Source organism: Aythya ferina, assembly GCF_964211825.1.
Source record: "Aythya ferina genome assembly, chromosome: 2".
NCBI classification, from domain to species: domain Eukaryota; kingdom Metazoa; phylum Chordata; class Aves; order Anseriformes; family Anatidae; genus Aythya; species Aythya ferina.
Genome location: NC_140297.1, coordinates 7,334,261 through 7,358,765, shown reverse-complemented (window position 1 = coordinate 7,358,765; position 24,505 = coordinate 7,334,261). Strand labels below are relative to the sequence as shown.

The 24,505-nt window shown below is 40.9% G+C and overlaps 1 protein-coding gene across 15 annotated transcripts in view; it reads left to right on the top strand.

The window, feature by feature from the left end:
- The window catches only part of KMT2C (lysine methyltransferase 2C), a 196,109-nt gene that overhangs the window by 156,178 nt on the left and 15,426 nt on the right, over nucleotides 1-24,505 (top strand). For 13 of the 15 annotated variants that reach the window (XM_084507334.1, XM_084507327.1, XM_084507337.1 and 10 more), the window contains 14 exons: nucleotides 1,405-1,543; nucleotides 1,784-1,998; nucleotides 2,114-2,187; nucleotides 4,649-4,831; nucleotides 5,474-7,354; nucleotides 8,404-8,729; nucleotides 9,559-11,381; nucleotides 12,431-12,542; nucleotides 13,795-13,873; nucleotides 13,994-14,057; nucleotides 16,700-16,932; nucleotides 19,960-21,675; nucleotides 23,253-23,465; nucleotides 23,933-24,097. In XM_084507334.1, coding sequence (XP_084363460.1) covers nucleotides 1,405-1,543; nucleotides 1,784-1,998; nucleotides 2,114-2,187; nucleotides 4,649-4,831; nucleotides 5,474-7,354; nucleotides 8,404-8,729; nucleotides 9,559-11,381; nucleotides 12,431-12,542; nucleotides 13,795-13,873; nucleotides 13,994-14,057; nucleotides 16,700-16,932; nucleotides 19,960-21,675; nucleotides 23,253-23,465; nucleotides 23,933-24,097 — 7,223 coding nt within the window. The remainder of the gene's footprint in view (nucleotides 1-1,404; nucleotides 1,544-1,783; nucleotides 1,999-2,113; nucleotides 2,188-4,648; nucleotides 4,832-5,473; nucleotides 7,355-8,403; nucleotides 8,730-9,558; nucleotides 11,382-12,430; nucleotides 12,543-13,794; nucleotides 13,874-13,993; nucleotides 14,058-16,699; nucleotides 16,933-19,959; nucleotides 21,676-23,252; nucleotides 23,466-23,932; nucleotides 24,098-24,505) is intronic. The other 2 variants (XM_084507338.1, XM_084507332.1) reach the window with 2 other exon arrangements.

The following is a 24,505-nucleotide window of genomic DNA, read 5'->3' as shown; positions in this document are numbered from 1 at the left end:
AATCATAAGAGAAAAAAAAAAAAGATTGGTTTCCTAGTTGATTGAATTTCCATAAAAAGGAAATACTTCAAAAAGTCTTGGAAAGGAGAGAGTTTAAAGCAAATAATGAGGTGATTTAAAGCAAAAGATAATATAGATATCAGTGCCAGTTTCCCAGTTATTTGGATATTTGATAACTTCAGCATTAGAGTTCTGTAAGATTGTTTAACTTTCTCCCTGTGGGAATTGCCACAATTACGAAGTTTTAGGTTTGTAATTTGGTTCAGTTATGGTGTAATGATCCACATGTTTCTGTGAGATAAATACTTCAGTAATGGGGAAGCTTGTATCAAGTTTCAGCAATTTCAAATAAAATTAACAGTCTCTTCTCATACAGACACGTAAGCCTACTATGTGAATGAGAGCCTTGACTCTCTGTTGTGTTTGTTTGCCAGGACTTGAGTTACCATATATTAGCTGTTTAGGAGCTATGATAAGGCACGTTTTCCTAAATTGTAATCAAGTTACTGTCATCCAAACTAAACTTCCCTGGGTAGTTTATGTAATGTGTAAATCAAAAAACAGTCATGTCAAGTGTGAGAGAGTGATACAGTGAATTATCCTACAGATATGTCTATTCCTGAGTTACTTTTGTGCTATTAGGAAAATATCCAGAACATATTGATAATTGCACTTCAGTGACAGGGATTCAAAGGTCAGTGTTAATTCCATGTAGGAACATCTGCAAAGACCATCTGCTGGAATGAATCTGCCTCTGCCAGATTTGCCTAATATTTTAATCAAATAAATAAAATTTTCCTCCTTAATAGTGCTAGGCTGGACATTCAATTACAATGCTGATGCTCATTTGACTAGGTTTTGTCTAGTTCATCGGTTACACATTAGGGAGTTAGTAGATAACAGGGCTTCCTTTGATACACTGCTGTCTCAGAAGAAGAGATGTTTAATTCAGGTGATTAATCGTAATTCCCCAAGGACTAAAAGCAACTTTCTTCATGATTGGTGCTTGGCAGCAGTGTGGATTTTCCTTTTTTTCGTGGAACTTTTTTTTTTTTTTCCCACTGGAACTCAGTATAACATATTACAGACCATTAACCTTTAGGAATATACTTCAATGTTAAGTGTGGTACCACAACATGGACTAATGAAAAAGCTTTGGAAAACCATTAAAAAAAATAATTAGACAAAATCTGTGCAGGGATGTGATGCAGTAGCAAGGAACCCTGTAAGCTTGTAGGAAAGCAAAGTAAATTTAATTCAAAACCTTTCCAAAAAGGTAAGGTCAGTAGTATAAAATTTTAAAGCAATTAGTACTTCATTAGGTGAGGCATGTCTTCACCAGAAATTTCCACCTCTACCTTAAGTAGTCACCCTTTAAAACAGTAATGTAACTTCTTTTTCTAGGAGAGAGTGCATTTCCAAGAGTACCACTTATGAATGGTCTGATTGGCCCTAACCCTCATCTCCCTCATACAGCTTTGACTCCTGGAGGTGGATTGAGCACCTTCTCTCCCATAACACAGCAACCATATACTGATACCAGGTAAGTGAAGACGGGAAGTCAAAAATACCCATTGCTTATCACTTGGATGGTGGAGATGGTATTAATTACTGTGATACAGTTAGCATAGAACTACTTAGTTCTAGGCAGCCACTACAAAAGGTCTGTGTTCTTGCAGCTTGCTGACGACTGAAATAGCAAACAAAATAACTACTTTGCTAATTGTTTCTGTATATTGAGATGAATCTGTTTACAAAACAAACCCTATTTCTGCCTTGCCAGGGATAAGAATCCGGCATTCAATCCAATGGTAAGCGATCCAAACAGCTCGTGGGCACCATCTGCTCCACCTTTGGAAGGTGAAGGTGATACGATGTCCAATGCTCAAAGAAGCACTCTTAAGTGGGAAAAAGAGGAAGCGTTGGGTGAAATGGCAACAGTAGCACCTGTTCTCTATACAAATATCAACTTCCCTAACCTAAAGGAAGAATTCCCAGGTGAGCAGTTTACCAAATAAGGTCAAATATTGTGTAGAAATGTATGCATCTTTATTTGAAATGATCTAAAACAGACTTATTAATGCCTTGTGTATTAACACATTTTTTGGTGCAGACTGGGCTACAAGAGTGAAGCAAATTGCTAAACTGTGGAGGAAGGCAAGCTCGCAAGAGAGGGCTCCATATGTGGTAAGAACAACTACCACCTGCATTTGCATACTTTTAGCAAAAATGTAGTATTTCATCTACAATACTTCCATTTTTATTTTCTTAAATAAGTAGGGTTAATGAAAGATCACTTACGCTAAGAATGTCTTTGTAATTCAGTTTCTCTCTCTGAATACTTTTACCTGTTTTTTCTGCTTTTCATCCTTGAAATAAACGATATTAGTATTGTGCAATCTAAAAACATCAACTGAGATGAGAACATTTGCGGTTCTCACTACCTCCTTGCTACATTTGATTCATGCCTCAAGTCTTACTTGCTCTTGTCTCTTTCTGCACAGGATCTCACCGGTTTCTTCATAAGGATGATAACAGATCATGATGTGACCTTCTTCTCTTTCATCTTCCCCTCTCACTAGTGTTTTCTTTTAAGCCCCATTAGAGTTGCCAAAGTCTTTCACCTGCTGAACTAACCATTCCAGAGGCATCGGTGTTTCACATCTCTGCTTTCCTCATTTTCTTTTATTCTTCTTTTGTTTGCCTTACTGTTCCCTATTACTACATTCTCTTCTCTTTCTGCAGCGCAGACTCTTAATATCCTCCATGCTGTAGGGAGCATGAGGGACTCCATTCTTCTCTCCAAAAGCCTTCACCTTCTTCACATCTGAGTCAAGCAAACAGACATGTTTGTAGTAACTGTCTGGAATATGTGGTCTCTGATTCCTGATGCCATTCAACTGGCGACCCTTATGCTCTGCTGTAACCTCTTGTTAAAGCCTCATGGTATCCAAACCTCAGAACCTTTATTTCATTCTTCTCAGCCTGCCCAGCTATCGTTGGCAAACGTACTTTTTTGCAATGCTCTTTATGTCTCCATTCTCTTCTAGTTCTTACCTTTTCTTTCATTCATCACAACAGTAATTGGATGATTGTTCTCATTCTCACTATGTAGATTTCTGAGGATTTTACAAGGTTATGCTTTTAGTCTCCTTCATTCTCCCCACCTATTATTCTAGATTGAGTGTGGGAAGTAGGCACCCAAGCCATTAAGATCTTGGTCTTTCTAAAAATCCTGTCCACTTGAAACAGTCCTTCTCTATTGTCTGCTTTGTATCACTGAGATATTATTATTCTGCTTTTCATTCAGGCCTGTAACTTTAGCACCTTTGAACCTCTGTCATCTCATCCATGCTGTATTAAATCTTGGTGATTCCCTCCATATAGCATTTATAAGAAACTATTCATTTAAAAGGGTGGATTTTTATCCAGGCATTTATCACTTTACAATTAATTCTATTACTGAATTTTCCTTTTTCGTTGCTGTTAGTAAATGTAGTCCTATTCTCCTGACGGATATCCAAGACATAGATGCATATTTCCTTTGTGTTTGGTAGGAAGAGCACATGTAATTGCACATGCATGTACATGTATTTGCATAGTAAGAAGCAGTTACTTCCTCACAGATGTTACAGTCCACGTACTTAAACTACAACCGTTTCTAGTGTACTCAGCATTGTGCACACAAGGAGCTGCTGTGTTGCCTGTCCTGAGGATCTTTCACTCAGGGGGGATGAATAAAGGCTACCTTAGAAATCAAATTCAGAAGATTGTTATTACATTTTTGCTGTAGGCATTTTACTTTTCTTACTACTATGCACAATCCTGTCACTTAGAGAGGAAATGATACTAATTTCTGCTGCTGTGACACTGGTGCTCCTATCTGTGTTACTGTTTCTTTGTCAGAGGGGAGGATTTAAGCCTTTTCTGCCAAGCAGCCCCCACTTGAAAACTGCAAATAAAATTGTTAAAACGAAGATGTGAGGAGGATTTGATTCAGAAAAAGAATCGCATCCTAGACTGGTAGTAAAACAGACTCTGAAACTTTCATTAGATGTTTTAAAGTGTCAGTATAGCTGTAAAATGCCTCATTGAAGAGGAATCGCTGTTCTTCCATCCAATTTTTCCTGATATATAAACCCATATCCTATGTTTATACTGCTAACTTAACACGGACTGCGATCTATAGAGGCTATTTAATGGAGTAGACTGTATATTTCTTGTCATTGAAGTTCTTCGCAGTATTGACCTTTATTGATCCAAGCATTATCTGCTGTGCTCATGTCTTCAGGTTTTAGACCACAACAATACACAATTTGAAAGGTAACATGGTCGGATTCATGGTTTCCTGGCTCAGCGCAGTACCTGAACGGGGACTCATATATACAAAACCCTTGCTGCTATTAACTCCTTAGTTCTCTCTGTTTGTGTTAGTTTAAACACAGGATTTCTACAGGGGTGAAGCATTTTCAGTTTCAAGTTCTTAGTAACGTTTGTAATGTAGTTTTTACAAGCATGTTTTTGATAAAAATAAGTCATACCAATAATTTGGTTCTAAATTTTATGGGAATAACAGATGCAGTGTTCACTCTTAGCAAAAGAAAGCGAGGCTAACTACATATGTTTTTTTGTTTTAATCTTTTCCCAGCAAAAAGCCAGAGATAATAGAGCTGCTTTGCGCATCAATAAAGTACAGATGTCAAATGACTCCATGAAAAGGCAACAGCAACAGGATAGCATTGATCCTAGCTCACGTATTGACTCTGACCTCTTTAAAGATCCATTAAAACAGAGGGAATCGGAGCATGAACAAGAATGGAAATTCAGACAGGTGTGTTGCATTTAGGCTATTTTTGTTCCTGTTTTTTATTGCATTGTTGGAATCCTCTGTTATAATAAATCAATTTTAATCTTTTTTTGTAGAAGAGTATAAATTCAGGCATTCTGGAAGGAAGTAGATGCTATCAGAAGAAAAGCTGCTAGTAAATGTTAGAAAATTTTGTTTTAAAACTTTTACCCTTAAATTCTACCTATTGTGGAAGTAGGTTATTCTTTCGCTGTATGGTTAGCTGGTGTAATAGATTGTTTTTATACACCCTATATTGCAGTAACCTTATCCTTGCAGTATGCAGCAGCTTACTGCTTCAGATTAGACTGGTTGTCTCTCAGAACCTGTTTGCCTCCATCAGTGCTGCATCTGTCAGTACTGGTCTTCAAAGTACGGGGTTGGAAAGCTCTGCTGCTCTTCAGGCAAACTGGGAAAATTTCTTCCCAGGTAATCAAAGGTGCATGTCAAGGTAATTGAACTTTACAGATAGCTGTGCTCTATGCTCCCATTGCATTTACAATTTACAACTATTCATAGCTGATACTTAGTGTGCTTGAAAGTTTTAATTATTGATTCATTTTCAGTCATCGAAGATCTTATCATGTATGTAGAAGTGTAACCTCTTCCCTTATAACTTTAAAACAGCAAATGCGTCAAAAAAGTAAGCAGCAAGCCAAAATAGAAGCCACGCAGAAGCTTGAACAAGTGAAAAATGAACAGCAGCAACAGCAGCAGCAACAGCAGCAGCAGCAGTTTGGTTCACAACAGCATCTGAGCCAGTCTGGCTCAGACACGCCTAGCAGTGGGATCCAGAGCCCCTTGACACCGCAGACTGGCAATGGCAGTATGTCCCCTGCGCAGCAAACATTCCACAAGGATCTATTTGCAAAGCAGCAGCTACCTGCTACGCCTACTTCAGCATCCTCCGATGACGTGTTCCTAAAACCACAGGCCCCACCCCCTACTCCAACCCGAATCCAACACGATTCCCTGTCTCAGTCTCAGACTCCCCAGACATCCTCCCAGCAGATGTTTTCTCCAGGTTCCGCAAGCACAAGGCCTCCTTCTCCAATGGATCCATACGCTAAGATGGTGGGAACACCTAGACCGGCGCCTATTAATCAAAACATTGTTAGAAGGGGTAGCATCACACCGTTAGACACCTGTGCACCACAGTCAGCCATGTCCAGGCCCATCCAGGTCACGGAACCATCAGGAAGCAGGCCTTCGCCAGTCAGGGATTCATGTTCTTCATCTCCAAGCAGCAACGATCCCTATGCAAAGCCACCAGACACGCCCAGGCCTGTCATGCCACCAGATCAGTTCTCCAAACCCCTGGGGGTCCCGAGGTCACCCATAGTTATGGAGCAGTCAGGGAAGGTTCCTTTGACAGCTGGAAGCGGTGATCCCTTCACTAAGCCAGCTCCCAGAACCGATACCTTTCAGAGACAGAGAGTAACTTCTGCTGATGCGTATGCACGGCCCCCGTTGACTCCTACTCCTACTCCTGTTGATGGTAGCCCTGGACCCTTTAAAACTCCCATGCGCCCACCTCAGTCTCCACAGGATCCTTACGCCTCGATGCCAACCACACCGAGGCGCGTTCCTGTTGATCCGTATGAGCGGCCCGCTTTGACACCGAGGCCAGTGGATAACTTCTCCCATAATCAGCCTAGTGATCCGTACAGCCAGCCCCCCCTTACTCCCCATCCTGCAATAAAGGAGTCTTTCGCCCATCCACCCCGGATAGTGCGACAACAAAGTGATTCTTTCCCTCAATCCGGACCCATTTCAAGGCCAGCTTCTCAGGACCCTTACTCCCAACCTCCAGGTACTCCCCGGCCAGTTGCCGATCCTTATGCCCAACCTCCAGGAACTCCTCGGCCCACCACAGTCGATCCATATATGCAGCAGCCACCAACACCAAGACCTGCACAGCCAGCAGATTTATTTGCTCAGTCCCCAGCAAGTCAGAGACATTCTGATCCGTACGCTCAACCTCCTGGAACGCCAAGGCCAGTTCTGAATGATCCTTACTCTCAGCAACCAGGAACTCCAAGGCCAGGAATACCAGAGAGTTTTAACAGACCTGCAATGACAAGACCAGGATTAATACCAAACAGAGATCCTTTCCTGCAGACATCGCAGAACAGGTTGCAGGGCACTTTTGTCAGGCCGCCAGACCCATGTTCTCAAACTCCCAGACCAGCAGGACCTGCAATAACAGATTCATTTAGCCATGGTCCTGCTGCTCCAGCACGTGACCCCTATGATCAACCACCCATGACTCCAAGACCTCAGCCAGAATCTTTTGGAACTGGTCAGCTAGCCCACGATGCTGCCGAACAGTCACGGCCTGGATCTGAGGGCAACTTCAATGCATCTGCAAATTCTCCAATGAGTTCTCAAGGGCAGCAGTTCCCCAAAGTTTCACAAGTTCCTGGCCCAGCACCCACTACAGGAGTAACGGATACACAGAATACCATGAATATGTCTCCTCAAGCAGATACTGAAAAATTAAGACAGGTGAGAATAATGTTTAATACTGATGGTATTGAAATTTCATAAGTAGGAGAATTTCCCCCATTTTTGGTAAATATTTGAAGTTTCTTGGCATTAAACACAGCTGTGTAATGTAGAATTACATCTGTTCACTTGGTGTATTGATTTGGCTCTCCTAGATAGGGCCAGAATGTATAGAATATAAAAACATCAGTAATTTTTAAGGAGTTTGGGGCAAGATCCAAAAATGAAGTAAAGGTTATCGTTGAAGCTGTTGAAGAGGTAGATGACCGGTCTACAATAGTTCTGTCATATACGAGGTGAGGGAGAAAAACCTCAAAAGGACAACTAATTGTATCCTGCAATAGATGAGATGTAAAATTGATTGTCAGTGACTTGTTCACCGACTGAAAAAGGGAGCATAGGCAAGAGTCTTAGCCTAGACATCCAACTTCTCAGGCAGTTAACGTGGTGAGGTGAATTCTGCCACTGGTCACTGCTCCTCTGCAGGCACATTCACTCCAGGCTTTGGTCAGTGAATGTTTCACAAACAGCTCTTGTTGAGCCACACATAAAATTGCCTTGAACTTGTGGAAAGCTGCCTGGTGTTTTGTTTGGAAGGAGCAATGGGAAGTGGATTTAGCAGAAAAATTGGTAGCATTGCTCACGCAGAGTCAGAGTAAATTCTGCAACTTTGGTGTAAATATCTTGCTGAATTTTCTTCAGTGGACCTCCCTCCAGTCACCTTTCTCCCTTGGGATGCACATTTTCACGTGAAGGGGTCTGCATTGCTGGAATAGAAAAAGGAAAAGAGCATTGCTTCTGTGTTAGCTGGTGAAATGGGTTTCCACTACATGCTCTAACAAGAGGTCTGGAGATAAAAATTCTGTTTTACCAGCGTTCTTGTACAATCTGATCCCTCTTCTAACTTCTGAGGTGATTATGGTAATGTAATGTTTTTCTGTAGTGATTGAAGAACTTCTTTCCTCCGAAAGGCTTAACCTAGCGAAGTATAACACTTCAAAATATGTCAATTGCAATGTCAAGCGCAATGAATTATTTTTTTTAAACAGCGCCAGAAATTACGTGAAATTATTCTACAACAACAGCAGCAGAAGAAGAATGCAGTTCGTCAGGAAAAAGCCTTACAGGAGCAAGCAGCTACTCCCCATGCAACTCCTCTTCAGCATTGGCAGCAAGACAACTTAAATCCAATTTTTAACCGTCCTCCTCCTCCGTATCCTGGGAATATTAGGTCCTCTGTTGTCCCTCCAGGCGGGCCAAGGTTCCCAGTATACCCAAAAGATCAACGCGGACCATTTCCTGGTGACGGGCAATTCAATAGACCCCAGTTTCCAGGAGATATGAATGCCATGGGGATGAGACCACATGGTCTTAGGTAAGCAGTTTGGTCTCTTAAAACCCAGATATTACAGCAGTAGTTCTAAATCTGCAGAAATTGTTAGATACAAAGTTTGGGTCTTTTGGAGGGTGAAAAAATCATACGTTATCTACAGAAGCTGGTAATCTTACCTGAAGTTGTATGTACAGTACCTTTTCTTGTAAGTATCTGTAACATTAGAATGTACTTTTCACTGATTAACACTCTTCTAAACTGTATTTTATTGGGAATTTATCAGAAATAAAAAGGAGAAACTGGAAATTCTCGTAAACTGCAAGATACTGTTGCCCATTGTTTTGAGGCATTTATTTAAAAAAAAAAAAAAAAAAGGTATAACTTTAGCTTTTGCTGCTTTAGAAATGGATCGGTGTAATATTTTTGTTTTCCTTTATAATGAATATGTAATCTAATGTTGACTTCTGTCTCTGCCATTTTACAATGAATACCAGTATTGACATATATTGTAGTCTCAGGAATTAATATTTTCAATATTTTGAATTTATTTCAGTAAATCCGTGCATTGCTTTTTCAGTGTACTAAGCTGAATTAAGATGTAGTTTGTTTGCTTAGATCTTGCTGTCACAGAGCTTTCTATTCATTATTATTGGAATTGAAAACAGGTTGTTTATTAAACATAATTAAAGCAATTATTTTATTGTAGTTATAAAACTCATTTGAATATAAGCATAATCAGTCACAATATTTATTTAAATATCTTAATGAATGTATCATGTAAAGCAGTTTGGTGAATAGTTATTTAGTCAAGTATGACAGGCTAGGCAGTCCTGAGAAAAAAGATTATTTAGTCTTTCATACTTTATTTTAGATTTGGGTTTCCAGGAGGTGGCCATGGTCCACCATCAGGTCAAGAACGTTTCCTCAGCCCTCAGCAGCCGATGCAACGCCCTGGAGTCCCACCACAGCTGAGAAGATCTCTGTCTATCGATATGTCTCGGCCAGTGAACAATCCGCAAATAAATAATACGTCTGGGATCTCGCAGCATTTTCCTCCACAGGGAATTCAAGTTCAGCAGCACAATATATTGGGTCAAGCATTTATTGAACTACGTCACAGAGCTCCTGATGGGAGGCCAAGGCTGCCTTTTACTCCTTCTGCAACAAATGTTATGGATCCATCAGCGCAACATCAGCGACATGCAGGGTTTATACCCAGGCAGGAATTTCCGGGCCCAAGACCGGCAGAACCACTGAGACATAATTCTCAAGGTATACCTAACCAGTTGCAGATGTCTACAGGTTTGGAGCATATGTCGCAGCCCCAGCAGGATCAAATCAATCCTGAAAACCCACCTGCACTTGTAATACGTTCTCTAAGCCATCCACCAGTGGCCGATGCTTTCCCAGGACCATCTTTGCCTACACCTGCACCAAGCGATGAATCGGCAAATTTACAGATTCCTACCCAGCCGAGTGATGGTCTAGAAGAAAAGCTTGATCCTGATGATCCTGCTGTAAAAGATTTGGATGTGAAAGACCTTGATGGGGTTGAAGTCAAAGATTTGGATGATGAGGATCTGGAAAATTTGAATCTAGACACAGAGGATGGAAAAGGGGATGAACTGGACACTTTAGATAACTTGGAAACCAATGATCCTCACCTTGATGACCTTCTAAGATCTGGGGAATTTGATATAATTGCATACACAGACCCCGACCTTGACGTGGGGGATAAGAAAGGAATGTTTAATGAAGAACTAGATCTTAGTGTCCCCATTGATGACAAACTAGATATCCAGGGCAAGGCAGAAGAACCAAAACAGAAGGAGCAAGGGGATAAAACTGAAGCCCATCCTGAGACCCTGTCGCCACAGAAGAAATCTACTACAGAAAATGAAATTAAAACAGAAGTGCTTTCCCCAAAGACTCATGAGGAAAAGAAGAATGAAAATGAAAAAAGTGATGGAAATGCTGAATCAACAAGTACTCAGCAGGCTGCCGAAACGGAGTTGAAAGATGGAGAAAAGGCTCCTGCGCAGCCTGCTAACCCAGACTTCCCTGACAAAGCTACTGCTGTTCCCAGTCAAGAAACAACTGTGCCTAGTCCAGATGCTCAGGGATCTGCTCCATTGCCTGTTCAAGGAGCAGTAAGTTCCTGCAGTATTTCTGGGTCCACACCAGTCCTCTCGAGTTTGCTAGCTAATGAAAGCTCAGATAACGCTGAAGCAAGGACACTAGGGTCTCCCTCTCAATCTTTGCCAGCAACACAACTGAACCAAGCGTCAGGTATTCCACAAACACTAATGACACCTGGTGGACAGATCCTGGAAAACACTTTAAATTCCAATTTGGCCATGGTGCCACGAATAAACCATAATTTTTCTCAAGGCTCACCAAACCCTGGGTTTATTCAGGGTCAGTCAGCAAATCATAACTTTGGGACAGGACAGACGTCTAGTCAAACTGTGGCTGTAACAAACCGTCCTGGTCCTAGTGGCATATCTGGTCCTCAGCAGATAATGCTCCCTCAACCATTAGCTCAACAACAAAACCGAGAGAGACCACTGCTGCTGGAGGAGCAGCCACTTCTTCTGCAGGATCTTTTGGATCAGGAAAGGCAGGAGCAGCAGCAGCAGCGGCAGATGCAAGCCATGATTCGCCAACGCTCGGAGCCATTTTTCCCCAATATTGGTATGTGGGTGATCTATTTATATGTGTGTTTTGGTTAGTTATTTAAAAATAAATAGATAATCTGTAGCACTAACAGAAGCAGGTAGACGTTTGGAAGATGGCATAACAAAAAATCAACCTGAGCAGGAGGTATAATGGAAGTCTGGTAATTGAGTGTGTAAGTGAAATGCTGAACACTGGCAAGGCTCGGATTGACTTTACCAGGATCAGGATTAACGCTGTACTACTGTTAATTTGTCAAGCATGAGCTCTGTCACTTCATATGTAATCTGGTGTAAATGCACCCTTTGTAAACAAAATGACATGATCGAGGGCAATAACTGACCTTTTGATATTCAAAATACCTCTTTTCTGTTCATGGTTCTTCTACATTTTTTGGCAATGTTCACGGTGATTCAAGGAAGGGAATCGTTGAATGTAGCCCGGCCACCCTAGATGGCTAAGATGACTTCCAGAGGTCTCTTCCAGCCTCAGACATTCTGTACTCACTCATGAGGACCATCAGTCATTCCTGGGTGTCCTGCTCTGTGGAGCAACAAACAGGAGAGATGGCAGGAAAGAGGCATAGTTCACCATGCTTATGGTCTTCGTAGATACTGTATGTGGCGTGTGCCTTTCTGCCTGCAGTACTACCAGTAATTACGGAGTGACCAAACAGTTCTTCGTAGTACGTTTGTGGTGATGGGTCAGTTTTGCCAGCTGAACTCAGAAACAACCCAACTTCGTGATTCTTAGAACTATAAATAGAATTTATTAATCTGCTGTCTCAAATTTAGTCTAGAGCCCTTCTCAGCCTGATCTGCTTTACTTTGTGTGTCACGGCTGAAAACAAGAGCAGTTGTGGCTGGATTAACTTTCCTCAGGGAATATATGAAGCAACATATTTACCATGAATTTCAAAGTGGAGAAGACAAGTAATTTGAAATAGTAATGCAGTTATGTTGTTGTGCTGATGATTTATGTATGAACCAGATCTGAACAAGTCAGTTCCAATTAATAACTTGTAACGTTCAGCTTTGTAATTCAATTTTGCTGTCTTTCTTTCATAGACTTTGATGCAATTACAGATCCTATAATGAAAGCAAAAATGGTAGCTCTGAAGGGGATCAATAAAGTCATGGCACAGAGTAACATGGGGATGCCACCAATGGTTATGAACAGGTAAGCAATGCTCAACACCTTTCTTTAGGGCTGCTAAATCCAGCTGGCGACTGGTCACAAGTGGTGTTCCCCAGGGGTCAGTGTTGGGGCCCATCCTCTTTAACATCTTTATTGATGACTTGGATGAGAGAATTGAGTGCACCCTCAGTAAGTTTGCAGATGACACCAAGTTGGGGCAAGTGTTGATCTACTGGAGGGTAGGGAGGCCCTGTAGAGGGACCTGGACAGGACAGGTCGATGGGCAGAGCCAGTGGGATGAGGTTCACCATGGCTAAGTGTCGGGTCCTGCACTTTGGCCACAACAAACCCATGCAGTGCTACAGGCTTGGGACAGAGTGGCTGGAAAGCTGTGCAGAGGAAAAGGATCTGGAGCTGTTGGTCAGTGCTTGCCTGAACATGAGCAAGGAGTTGGCCAAGAAGGCTTTTTTATTGGGAATAGTGTAGCTAGCAGGGCTACTCTGCTCTGGTGAGGCTACACCTGGAGTACTCTGTTTGGTTTTGGACCCCTCACTACGAGAAGGATATTGAGGCCCAGAGAAGGGCTATGAAGCTGGCGAGAGGCCTGGAGCACAGGTCCTGTAAGGAGCTGCTGAGGGACCTGGGGTTGTTTAGTCTGGAGAAGAAGAGGCTCAGGGGAGACCTCATTGCTCTCTACAGCTACCTGGAAGTAAGCTGTGGGGAGCTGGGGGTCGGCCTCTTCTCACAGCTGATGGGACCAGAGAGAATGGCCTCAAGTTGTGCCAGGGGAGGTTCAGGTTGGAAATTAGGAGACATTTCTTCTCAGAAAGAGTAGTTAATTAGGGACATGGTTTGGTGGGTAATATTGGCAGTAAGGTGATGGTTGGACCAGATGATCTTGGAGGTATTTTCCAACCTTAAATATTCTATGATTCTGTAATATCTAAATGTGTTGTTCTCTTCATTTTTTCTTTGTATTAGAATATTTAAAATTCTAATACATTTTTTTTTCAGTGCACCTTCAGTATTTTTAGCACAGTATGCCATGTTTGGTTCACCTGTCATAAAAGTGTAAAAATGCAGTAGTATAAGCCATGAGTAAAGTGTTGTAGGGGCAAACGAGAAATAATATTCTACTGGTTTTTAAAACATTTGGTAAGGAAGTTAGAGCAAATGTCTAGAAAATATATGCATGCTTTGTTGAAGTTCATTGTAATACAGAATGTTGCCTTCTCCCCAAAACACCCAGCAGTTCTAAAAGTTCCAATTTTGCTTTGTGTTTATGTATCAATAGGTTTCCCTTTATGGGTCAGCCGGTGCCAGGGGCTCAGACCAGCGAAGGCCAGAATCACATGCAGCAGGCCATTACACAGGTAGTACGGACTTGTACAACTTGATACGGAGTTTACAACACAGATGTTTAGTAATGATAACTTTCTTAAATTGGATCATGATTTAATTTTCCCATTTATATGTTTTTCTGAAATTTCTAGGATGGAAGTTTGACACCTCAGATTTCTAGACCCAATCCTCCCAATTTTGGTCCTGGTTTTGTCAGTAAGTACAGATCGAAGAATTTGTTGTATGTCAACTTTTAATTTGACAGTTCTGTTACTTTTTTTTTTTTTCCTAAATAAAATGTCCATAAATTGATCCTTTTTAAATTGAGTCACTTCATCATTACAATACCAATTCAGGAAAGGGTGAATAGTAAATTTTATTAACTTTTTATTTCTAAACTATCCTCAAAAAAACATCATTAGGAAAGAGGGAAGTGGAACACACAAATAATTAGCATTATTTGTATGTGTTTAAGAACAGTAATTGTATTTATCTGACAGGCTGCTATCTCAAAGATCAGGTCTTCTGCTGTGTTGTAGTATTCTGAGCTGAGTGAGAACAAGAATCTATACTGATGGGTTATTTTTATTCAAGAAGCAAAAAGGTTGGTGCAGCATCATTGTCATTTTAAAAAATACCAACAAAAGCTTTCCAAGCATTAAGCAAGACTGGCTGGGAAACACAGTTACTGAAAGTAGAAATATATAGCTCCCTTACTTCTGCTTGCCCTGATCAATTGCAAATGGTAGTCTCTGAGACAAGGAAGAGATTTGTTAGCAGAAATTAAAACAGCATATGTTGGGAGAGAAAGATGACATACAAAAAGCGCTACTGCAAAAACTTCACTTGATATTTATTAATAAAAGAAACAAAGCAAACACCTTCATCTTTTTCAGCAACTGCAGTAGCCGTGCTAAATACATAATGCGAAGTTTTAGTAATATTTTCTGTATTAATTTCTGATGAGATCCTAAATGGAACTCAGCAGTGGCTTAGCTCTGTTTGGGGGGTGGTTCTGAGCATTTGAGAAAATCTGTTCTTCATTTCAGTAGTAGTTATTCTTACCTGGAACTTGTTAATATTTCAGTACTTTCCATCTGCAGTTCCTCTCCATCATTTCCACTTGGTTGTCCCTTCAGGTTACATGATTAGTTTCACAGAATATATCACTGAAAGAATTAGTGCCCCTTGAGGCTGTAGATAGCTCTGTGAATCGATTTAGTTGAGCTGTTAGGTTCAATGACTGTTTCTACCACAGTGACTGTTAAAGAGGAATGTGGTAGAAACTGGAGCACAAGGAGGATGCGGTTGTACTAAAATCATACTGTCCTATAGATATCCTTATTCTTTATACAAGATAAACATTCTTCACATGGAAATTCCTTGCCTCATTCCTGATTATCCAGTTCATTGCTGCAATGTGATCGTGAGACAAATGATACTGTCACCAAACCCTGTGTCTCACTTTCTGGGCTCAGTGCCAGTAAAGTGTTATTGGACATGATTGTTTTGCCTCCGGAAGAATATCTGAGAGCCATGGATTGCTCCTGGCAGATCAGCATTTCTCATTTGCAAAAAGAGTAATGTCACAGTTAGAGTCTAAATGACAGTACAGTTATTTGTGGGGAGGAAAAGGCATTGGTACTGAAGGCACTGTGCTGAGAGCCAAGAGAAAGATATTTTTACAGAGAAGACAAGTTGTAAAAAGCTTGGGTTTTGGTGCGGTAGTTTTCATGCAATAACTTTGAATTGTAGAGTAGTTTGTATTTTAATTTATTCTATTATAATTTATAATAAATTATAAGTCAGAAATATGTCATGTAGTCTAAATTATCAGACATTTCTAAAAACAAATTAACCTGACGGTACTTTCTTCACTCCTGATGATATTTCAGGATCTCTGTCAAATGAAGTAAAGCTTATGCCATCTGTGATTAGAAATGAGAGATCTGTTACACTTTAATATATAAATTGGTATTTCTTTACTTTGGAATCCTACCCCAGTTTCTATGATCTGTAGTGGCTGGGTTTTGGTTTCAGTTGAAAGAAAGTAGTGTTTTATCCAATTCCTTTTTTACATCTCCAGTGAAGTGTCTTTCTCTACCAGTGGAGAATGCCTCTCCACTCGCTTTTGTGTTTCAGCTCAGGTTAAATAGCTTCTACTTCTCCCTTACTAATTAGCTATCCCAATTTACTAGTGTTCAAATTACCTTGCCTTCTTTATCATCCTGAAGTTGAGTACAATGATTGTTGATTTTGAAATACGAGACAGTGTATGGAACTGGAAACCTGACGAGGCTCTATCTTTCTTTCATTTCATGAATTTTTCATGTTTATGATTTTAACTTTTTTTTCCTAGAAGTCATAACAAAAATAGATTTAAGTGTACAAAACTTGTGCAAATACCAGAAATAATCAGACCATATTTCATGCAAATCTGTGTCTTTATTCCCTAATCTATATTTGCCTGTACCCAATGCCTTCAAGAGGCCTTCCATATCCCTTCTTTTGTGACAGAACAGGGAACCACCTGCAGGTTCTGCAGCTGTTTGCAAAGCTGCTTTTGCTCGCTGGCGAGCACATACACACATATACTGACTGGATAGTGGTCTGGTGTCCCTGGAAATTAAGGGCTTAAGTTAAAACTGCTTTCTCAATAAAGACAGCAATTTGGATCTCATCTTCTTTACTCAGATTACTCCAAGAGCTTAATGTCTCTTGAGATCTCAACTCATCTGTCAAATTTGGCTGAACTTGACCAACAGTTTCATAAGATAAGGGGGGGAACCTGATGGTTAAACTCCATCTCTATAAAGTACGATGAGATCATGTCATACTTTATTTCCCTTGTCTCTTAGATGATTCACAAAGAAAGCAATATGAGGAATGGCTGCAAGAAACACAACAGCTTCTCCAAATGCAACAGAAGTACCTTGAGGAGCAAATCGGAGCACACAGAAAATCAAAAAAAGCACTCTCAGCAAAACAGCGTACAGCCAAGAAAGCTGGCCGTGAGTTCCCAGAAGAAGATGCAGAACAGCTTAAACATGTTACAGAGCAGCAAAGTATGGTCCAAAAACAGCTAGAACAGGTAATCAATCATTGGGAAACAAAACTGTTCACCTTAATGCTAAGTTGTTACACTGGTGTGACTCTTCTTTAAATCTGCTAAAACATGAATTGAAATGCTTAAATATAGTGGAGCTTATTTGAAAGGAGCCATTCCCTATTATAAGTTGTGCATGTAACGGTGTTACTCTGGATCACCATTGACACTGGAGTTGTAGGAGGACATGCTACAGCAAAAATTACAACAAAAAGCTATTTTAGTACTTTGGGAAGAAGAGATATTTTTAGCAGGATGATTTACAGTGAATTCCTAGAGCCATGAAAAGCACAAACGAAAGATGGAAATTGCAAAGGTCTGAGCATGTAGGGTCTTGTTTCAGCATTGAATGAATTTTACAACTCTGAGCTTTTTCAGACATCCTTATGTAATCAGTAACTTGGTTATATGCCAGTTAAATGTTACTGTTTGGAAATCTCTCCTCATTATGTCTTTAATGCTAGCCTAGTTTTATCATCTGTCTGGTCCTTAGACACTAATCATCAGTGCGTTGTCTGTTACTGTATTGTAGAATAATAAAGGTCAAAGGGGTATCTGGAGGTCATCTAGTTGAGTCTCCTGATCAGTGGAGGACTAGCTCTGTGAGTAGATTGGGTTACTCGAGGCCATGTCACTCAAGTTTTGATAAATCTCCAAAAGCAAAGATTTCCCAGCCTCTCTGGGCCCCCGTTCCAATGTGTAACCACTTTCACTGTGTGTTTTTTTCTTTATTTATATTCAGTTGGAATTTCACTTGCTGCATCTTGTAACTGTAATTATAGTAAGCAAGATTAAAGTTAAGCCCGTGATTGCTTTGATAAATTTATGGTTTGGCCAACAGTATAGAATCCTATGTTCCTCAAGACGTCATGTAGAAATTATCTGGCATGATGTTTCCTTACTGGATGGGTGGGGAATCTTTTTGTTGTCAGGAACAGATAGACCTGCCAAATATTTAAATGCTTTAGAATTATCTTTTATTAATATGAGGTAAAAAATTGGCAGCAGGCTGCTTGGAATGAAGTCCTGAGATTTATCTGACTCCCAGGTTCTTGCTCCTGTGTTGCCTCAAGAGAAAGTATGCATTGGATGGACTATTCTTTGGCTTGTCTTTTCGCTGTGTGGAAGAGGGATGATGCAGATAATTATGTCTGTCATTTCTTCATTTTCTTTCTTTCCCATCCACAACAAATGACAAGTAGATTAAACACAAAAATACTCACTTCAACCAATCTCTCTCATACATACTTCACTCTTGTCTTGCAGTGGAGTTACGTCAAAGTAACAGCTAATGATGATATTGCTGGCAGATTCGTTTAGTGCCATGTAATTAACGTTCTTTTATTCCTCATTTTTAAACTTGAGCTGCATATGTGGCTGGAAAATGTCCTCTACTCCCATTCAAGCACTGGTTTAGACCAGTCATCCAGATCCTAAACAGCAGTTTCTTATATACCTGGATGGACTTTAACTAAATTTTTACAAAAGTGCATTTCCAAGGACCTATTTGAAGCAATTTCTCATTCTTTCAAAAGAGATCAAGTCTTTTTTCTACAATCAAGCTTCTATCACTTTTGGAAAAGGGAAAACTACATATGCACAGAGAAAAAAAGCTCTCATATGCTTGTGCTGGTCACAGGCAGAGAAACTGGAGCTGTCTCGGAGCAATGTGAGCTTATGTCTGACAGTTACTATATTAGCTCAGGCACGGAGCCATGCGGCCACAACCATATTGCTTCCACGGCCAGGGCAGTCTGACTGCTTTGGTGTGGCGCCGTGCCTGTGCTAATAAGCTCTGTGTCGTTCTCCACGGCTCTGGTAGAGTCACTGGCTTGCTCTGCGCAGGTGCTGGTCCTGTGAGGTCTCATCCACTTCCAAGTACAGTCACGGGGCTCGCTGCCACTGCACATTCTGGGAGGGCAGCGTGGTTTGGATGCCTCCTTGTTTAATCGTACTGAGCCAACACAGGGCTGTGTAACAGCTGAGAAGTCCTGGGGCACTGGGCTGTGCAGTGCAGACGGATCCAGTTGGTGGCTTTATGCAGTGTCGCTGTTTGTCTGGCAGTAGCAATGCCAAGCCAGATCTCATAAGTTATCTTGGACCTGAGATGGATCTGTAAATAGCCCTTTGGGTGCATCTGTCCTGCCTTCTGGAGCATGTCCTGTAATATCTCTGTTGTCCTCAGCTTTCTAGAGTATCTTTTGCCTCAGATTAAAGCACTCAGGGAGTGTTTTCAAACATTTTTGATTACATTATGGACTTTTCATATCAGTACAACAGCAAATGGAAGTTGCAGAAGTTGCAATCTAACAAACGGAAGAGATTCCATCATCCATATTTTATAAAGCAATGGTTTACAAGTCATTTGATTTTCTTGGAGAGCAGTGTAGTTAGGTATCTATTTGTATTTCTGAAATACTCTCTCATCCTGGTGACGCTGTCAGATCCTTTTGTTGGCTTCTCCCATTTGCCTTAAAAAAAAAAACTACTTAACTTTTAGTGTCCACATCCAGTGTATTCTCATCTTTAAATTTAAAATTCTCAAGCAGCAGTTGTCTTTTTCCTCTGCTGTGTGATGGTCAGGAATCACTGTTTATCTGCAAACATCTTCTTTTCAGCTGCATCTTTAAAAAAAAAAAAAAATTGATGTGTGTGTATCATCCATCTCACCGTTTCCTTTTTCCTGTCTGTTCCCAGCTATAGTTATTCCATACGTGGATGATAAGATTTGTACAAGGATTGCTTTGATTTTAGGTTTGTGTTCTGTAGCACAGTGCCATCTTGGTATGTAATTATAACTGTTAGGCGCTGTTATTTTTTCTAAGATTTTGGGGTGGATGGTATTCCTAATTAAATAACAGGTATTTAACCTTAGAAAGGGAGAGAAAGTAAGACGACGCAGAAGTGCTATTTTCACATAAGCTTAATTTTCTACTGGAAAGTTGCATGTTATTTGATTCTTTATGTAGTCAGTACATGTCAGAGATGAGTAACGACTTCTTAAATTTACAGATCCGAAAGCAGCAGAAGGAGCATGCAGAACTAATTGAGGAATATCGAATCAAGCAGCAGCAGCAGCAGCAGCAGCAGTGTGGCATGGCACCCCACGCCATCATGCCAGGAGTCCAGCCTCAACCACCGATGGTTCCCGGAGGAACGTCACCAGCAATGAATCAGCAAAACTTCCCCATGGTGGCACAACAGCTCCAGCACCAGCAGCATGCAGTGGTGATCCCGGGGCAGCCCAACCCAACCAGAATGCCAAATTTATCGGGCTGGCAAGCTGCAAATGCCCCTGCGAGTCATCTTGCCATGAATCCAGCAAGGATGCAGCCTCCAATGACGCCGTTGCCAATTACTCCTGGTACACCAGCTCCCGTGCCTGGTCCAAATGCAACTGCACAGTCAGGGCCACCACCGAGGGTGGAGTTTGATGACAACAACCCTTTTAGTGAAAGTTTTCAAGAGCGGGAGAGGAAGGAGCGTTTACGAGAGCAGCAGGAACGGCAACGCATCCAGCTTATGCAGGAGGTAGATCGACAGAGGGCTTTGCAGCAGAGGATGGAACTGGAACAGCACGGTATGATAGGGTCTGAACTAAATAACAGAGCATCCTTATCGCAGATACCTTTCTTTAATTCTGATCTGCCTTGTGATTTCATCCAAACACCGCGCCCTCTTCAGCAGTCTCCACAGCACCAGCAGCAACAAATGGGACAAATGCTGCAGCAAGGTCCTGTGAACTCGCCTCCCGCCACAAATTTCATGCAAAGCGGTGAGCGAAGGCCAGTGGGACCTACAACTTTTGGACCCGATGGATCTGCTGTTCCGGGTGGAGCCCCCAATTTCCATAATGTAAAACAAACTCACGGGAATCTTCCTGGGGCCACCTTCACGCAGAACCAAGTCAGGCCCCCATTTGCTCCTTCTGTACCTTCATCTACCGTACCTTCATCTACAGCACTCAGCAGCGGTGCCCCGTGTGGTTCGGACACTAGTGTGCCCCAGGCAACAAACTTCCCTGGATCAAGCCAGTCTCTCATACAGCTGTATTCTGACATAATTCCAGAAGAGAAAGGGAAAAAGAAAAGGACACGAAAAAAGAAAAAGGACGATGACGCTGAGTCGATAAAAGCCCCCTCAACTCCCCATTCAGACATTACTGCACCGTCAACTCCAACCATTTCTGATTCTACCTCCACCCCCACAGTTAATACCCCCAGCGAACTTACACGTCATCAGGATGAGCAAGAGTCGGTGGAGTTAACAGGTCCATCAACATCAAATGCAGCAGAGAGCCAGACCTCTCCAGAGCTGGAAAGTAAGCTCCCCAGCAGCAGCTTGCCACAGAAACAGCCAAGCGTAAGTATGGAGAATGAAAAGGATAAAGCAGAGACATCTACCAGCATTCAAGAAGTTAAACTAGAAAAGGCAGAAACTGATCAATGCTCAGGTCAAGCTGAGCCTAAAACAGAAAATCAAAGCAGTGTTAAGGTGGAAGAAGATAAGGTCACGTCACAGCCTGCCTCTTCAGCTCAGAGTCCAGCCCAGCCAGCTAGCGTTCCAGCAGCAAAAGGGGAGTCAGGGAATGAATTGCTGAAACACCTGCTTAAAAACAAAAAATCCTCATCTCTTCTAAATCAGAAATCAGAGAACAGCTGTCGAACAGAAGACGAGACTGCTGGGGATAAGAAGTTAACAGAGAAGCAGAATCCAGCTGAAGGAGCGGTGAGCCTATTACTGCTTTGTTGTGCAATGATAACCAACAGCCAAAGGCCAGTTTGTGTCTTTGCTGCAAGCATTTTTGAGGATATGCAGGGAGGTAATCTCCCTGCACAAGGGTGGAATAAACTGATTTAAGGATTTTTAACCTGCCTTCCTATCTTTTCTCCCTATGTTACAAAAAGCAAAATCAAATGACTTCATAGATGAGTATATTCAGAAATTGTTAAAATGCAAGAAACACTTTTTTTCTGTGAATAATCGTCTTAAAACATGCCACGTCCTAATGTGTACTAAGATGAAGGCACAATTTTACAGAATGACTTAATTACATCCTAGTATGTTCCTGTACATCATGCTGTATGTCTGTATGTGGCTTTGTTTTGTGAGTCCCCTTTTGTCAGGTACAGGATGAGCTGTGTACCTTTGCAGAGGTGTGGGGCTGGGCTTCATACACCTTCAGCTGCCAACCTGCAGTGTTGTGTGAATGAACCAAGCCTATATTCATTTTTTGCCAGTGAAAATCCTGTACTCTCTTTAATCTTAACAGATACCATTTTCTAGGATTTTTTATCAAAAGCATGAAATTGTTAAATCTCCTGAAATTGCTGGATTTCTATTTTACGTAATATTTCTCCAATTACTTCTATTTTAATGGAAGTGTTAATTCTTTGTATTCGTGGCATTGTATGATTTAATAATTTATAAGGCTCTTAAAAACGAGAAAATGGCTTTCTGTACAGGTAGGGTACACTTGACACTTAGTATACTTTGTTGGCTATTTTATTGTGATCTTCAGTCTCAACAGCTTTGTTTTATGACTCCCTAAACTCTAAGTACATCCTTGAAATAAAACGTAAGCACATTCAAAATGAATACAAACTGATAAATGTAATTGTGAGCAGCAAGTAACTTAGGTAAGTGTTAAAGATCCCCAGTTAAAACATGTATGATAGGAATAGTTGGAGAGCCCTTATGTTAGGGATTATACAGAGCTGTTTAGAATAATAATTGCTAAAAAGAAATTAGACTTTCTCTTGGCATGACACCATCTGTTGCATTACCAAGTCCCATTCTAATATTTTTTTCCACTGCTATCCTTTTATATGAAGAATGGCTTTGCAAATTAGGACTAAAAGTATTTAATCAAATGATACAGAGCAGAACCATTTCACAATACCGTTTCTGTTCTAAACTCCAAAGACATTTGTATTACATTAACTTACACGCCTTTCTTCTGTAACCAAGTTTCCCTTTTATTATCCCCTCAAGAAAATCTCTAAGGCTGCATGCGCATGTGACTTTATTTTAGTGGGTATTCAGAAGAATATGTTTCTGCTCCGTGAGTTTTAATGATGTTTTCAGACGTCAGTGGTGTTAATGGTAAACCATAATTCTGCGCACAGGGACAGTACAGCAGTTACAGTTGCCAGCAAGACAGTAAAGTAAACAAACCATAAATTCAGGGTGTTATCAGCGAGATATATTGCTGTGCGTGTTCTTTAGACTATTGTGCGATAAATTTGAAGGAACTGTATATTAAAATGTCAAAAATTCTGCTTCTCTTTCTTTTTTTCTACCAGCAAACTCCAGGAAACCAGATGCAAGGTGCATTTGGGTGTAGTAACAGCCAGCTTCAGAGAACAGATGTGGGACATGAAACCAAGAAGCAGAGAAATAAGCGAACTCAGAGGACAGGGGAGAAGGCAGCTCCTCGGTCCAAGAAAAGAAAAAAAGAGGAAGAAGAAAAACAAGCGATCTACCCTAACGCTGATACATTCATCCAGCTCAAGCAAGTAGGTATACGGAGACTGGGTAACTCAGCAAGGGGACACTTTAAAGAGTGGCTTTCTCATGATGAAAATGAAGTGGTTAATGAAGTTGAATTTTGAGTCCAGGGTTTAGAAAATAAAACTTCACAAAAAAAGGAAATTCAAAGGTTTGGTTTTATTTCAGTTTGGAATATCTATTGGCTTGGCAGCATTCATTAGTCTCAAAGTGGAATTCCTGCCTGCTCTGGCAGCAGCTCTGGCTGAGCTGCCAGGGAACTGGGCGTTGTGGCTCCGGTGGCCTGGGGACCATCTTCCTGGAAAAGCAGAGGGGTCTGTGTTTGAGGCAATTGTCTTGAGAGTGGGTGAATTCCCTTTAAAAAAGAAAAAAAAAAAAAAAAGAATAAAATCTACTCTACTAACGATAAGATATCTGTGATGCTTTTATTTTATAGTTAGACTCATTTGTAATGTTTTCTTTACTTTTAATACAGCAGCTTTCTCTCCTGCCTTTGATGGAACCAATAATTGGAGTGAGCTTTGCACATTTTCTTCCTTACGGCAGTGGCCAGCTAAATGGTGGAAATCGACTTGTAGGAAGTTTTGGTAGCGCTACTCTTGATGGAGCTTCAGATTACTACTCCCAGCTCATTTACAAGGTACAGCTTTAATCTAGATATCCACTGTGGGCTCTCTGTGAGAAATGTTCTAATTATTGCTGCAGCTTGGTTGTATTTTGTGCCCTTTATGAAACCAGAAGAAAACACTCTTGTTATACTAAATGGGCTGTTCAGTGTTGGAACAGAGATTGTTTTACCCTCTGATAGTGGAAATCAGTTCTAGAAACTGTCGTAAACAAATTAGGAAGTATTCCATTTACAAATGGATGCTAAATAGTGAAAATTGTAATTACAGTTTTATGGAGCAGAAAAGGCTGAATTCCCAGTACTTTGCAAAGTCGTTGAAAGCACTAAAGCATTTCTTAATGTGAATTAAATTGGAAATAGACTTCTTCTCATTTGTCCACTAAGCCCTAACTAAGAACTCTGAACAAAATAGACCATTTG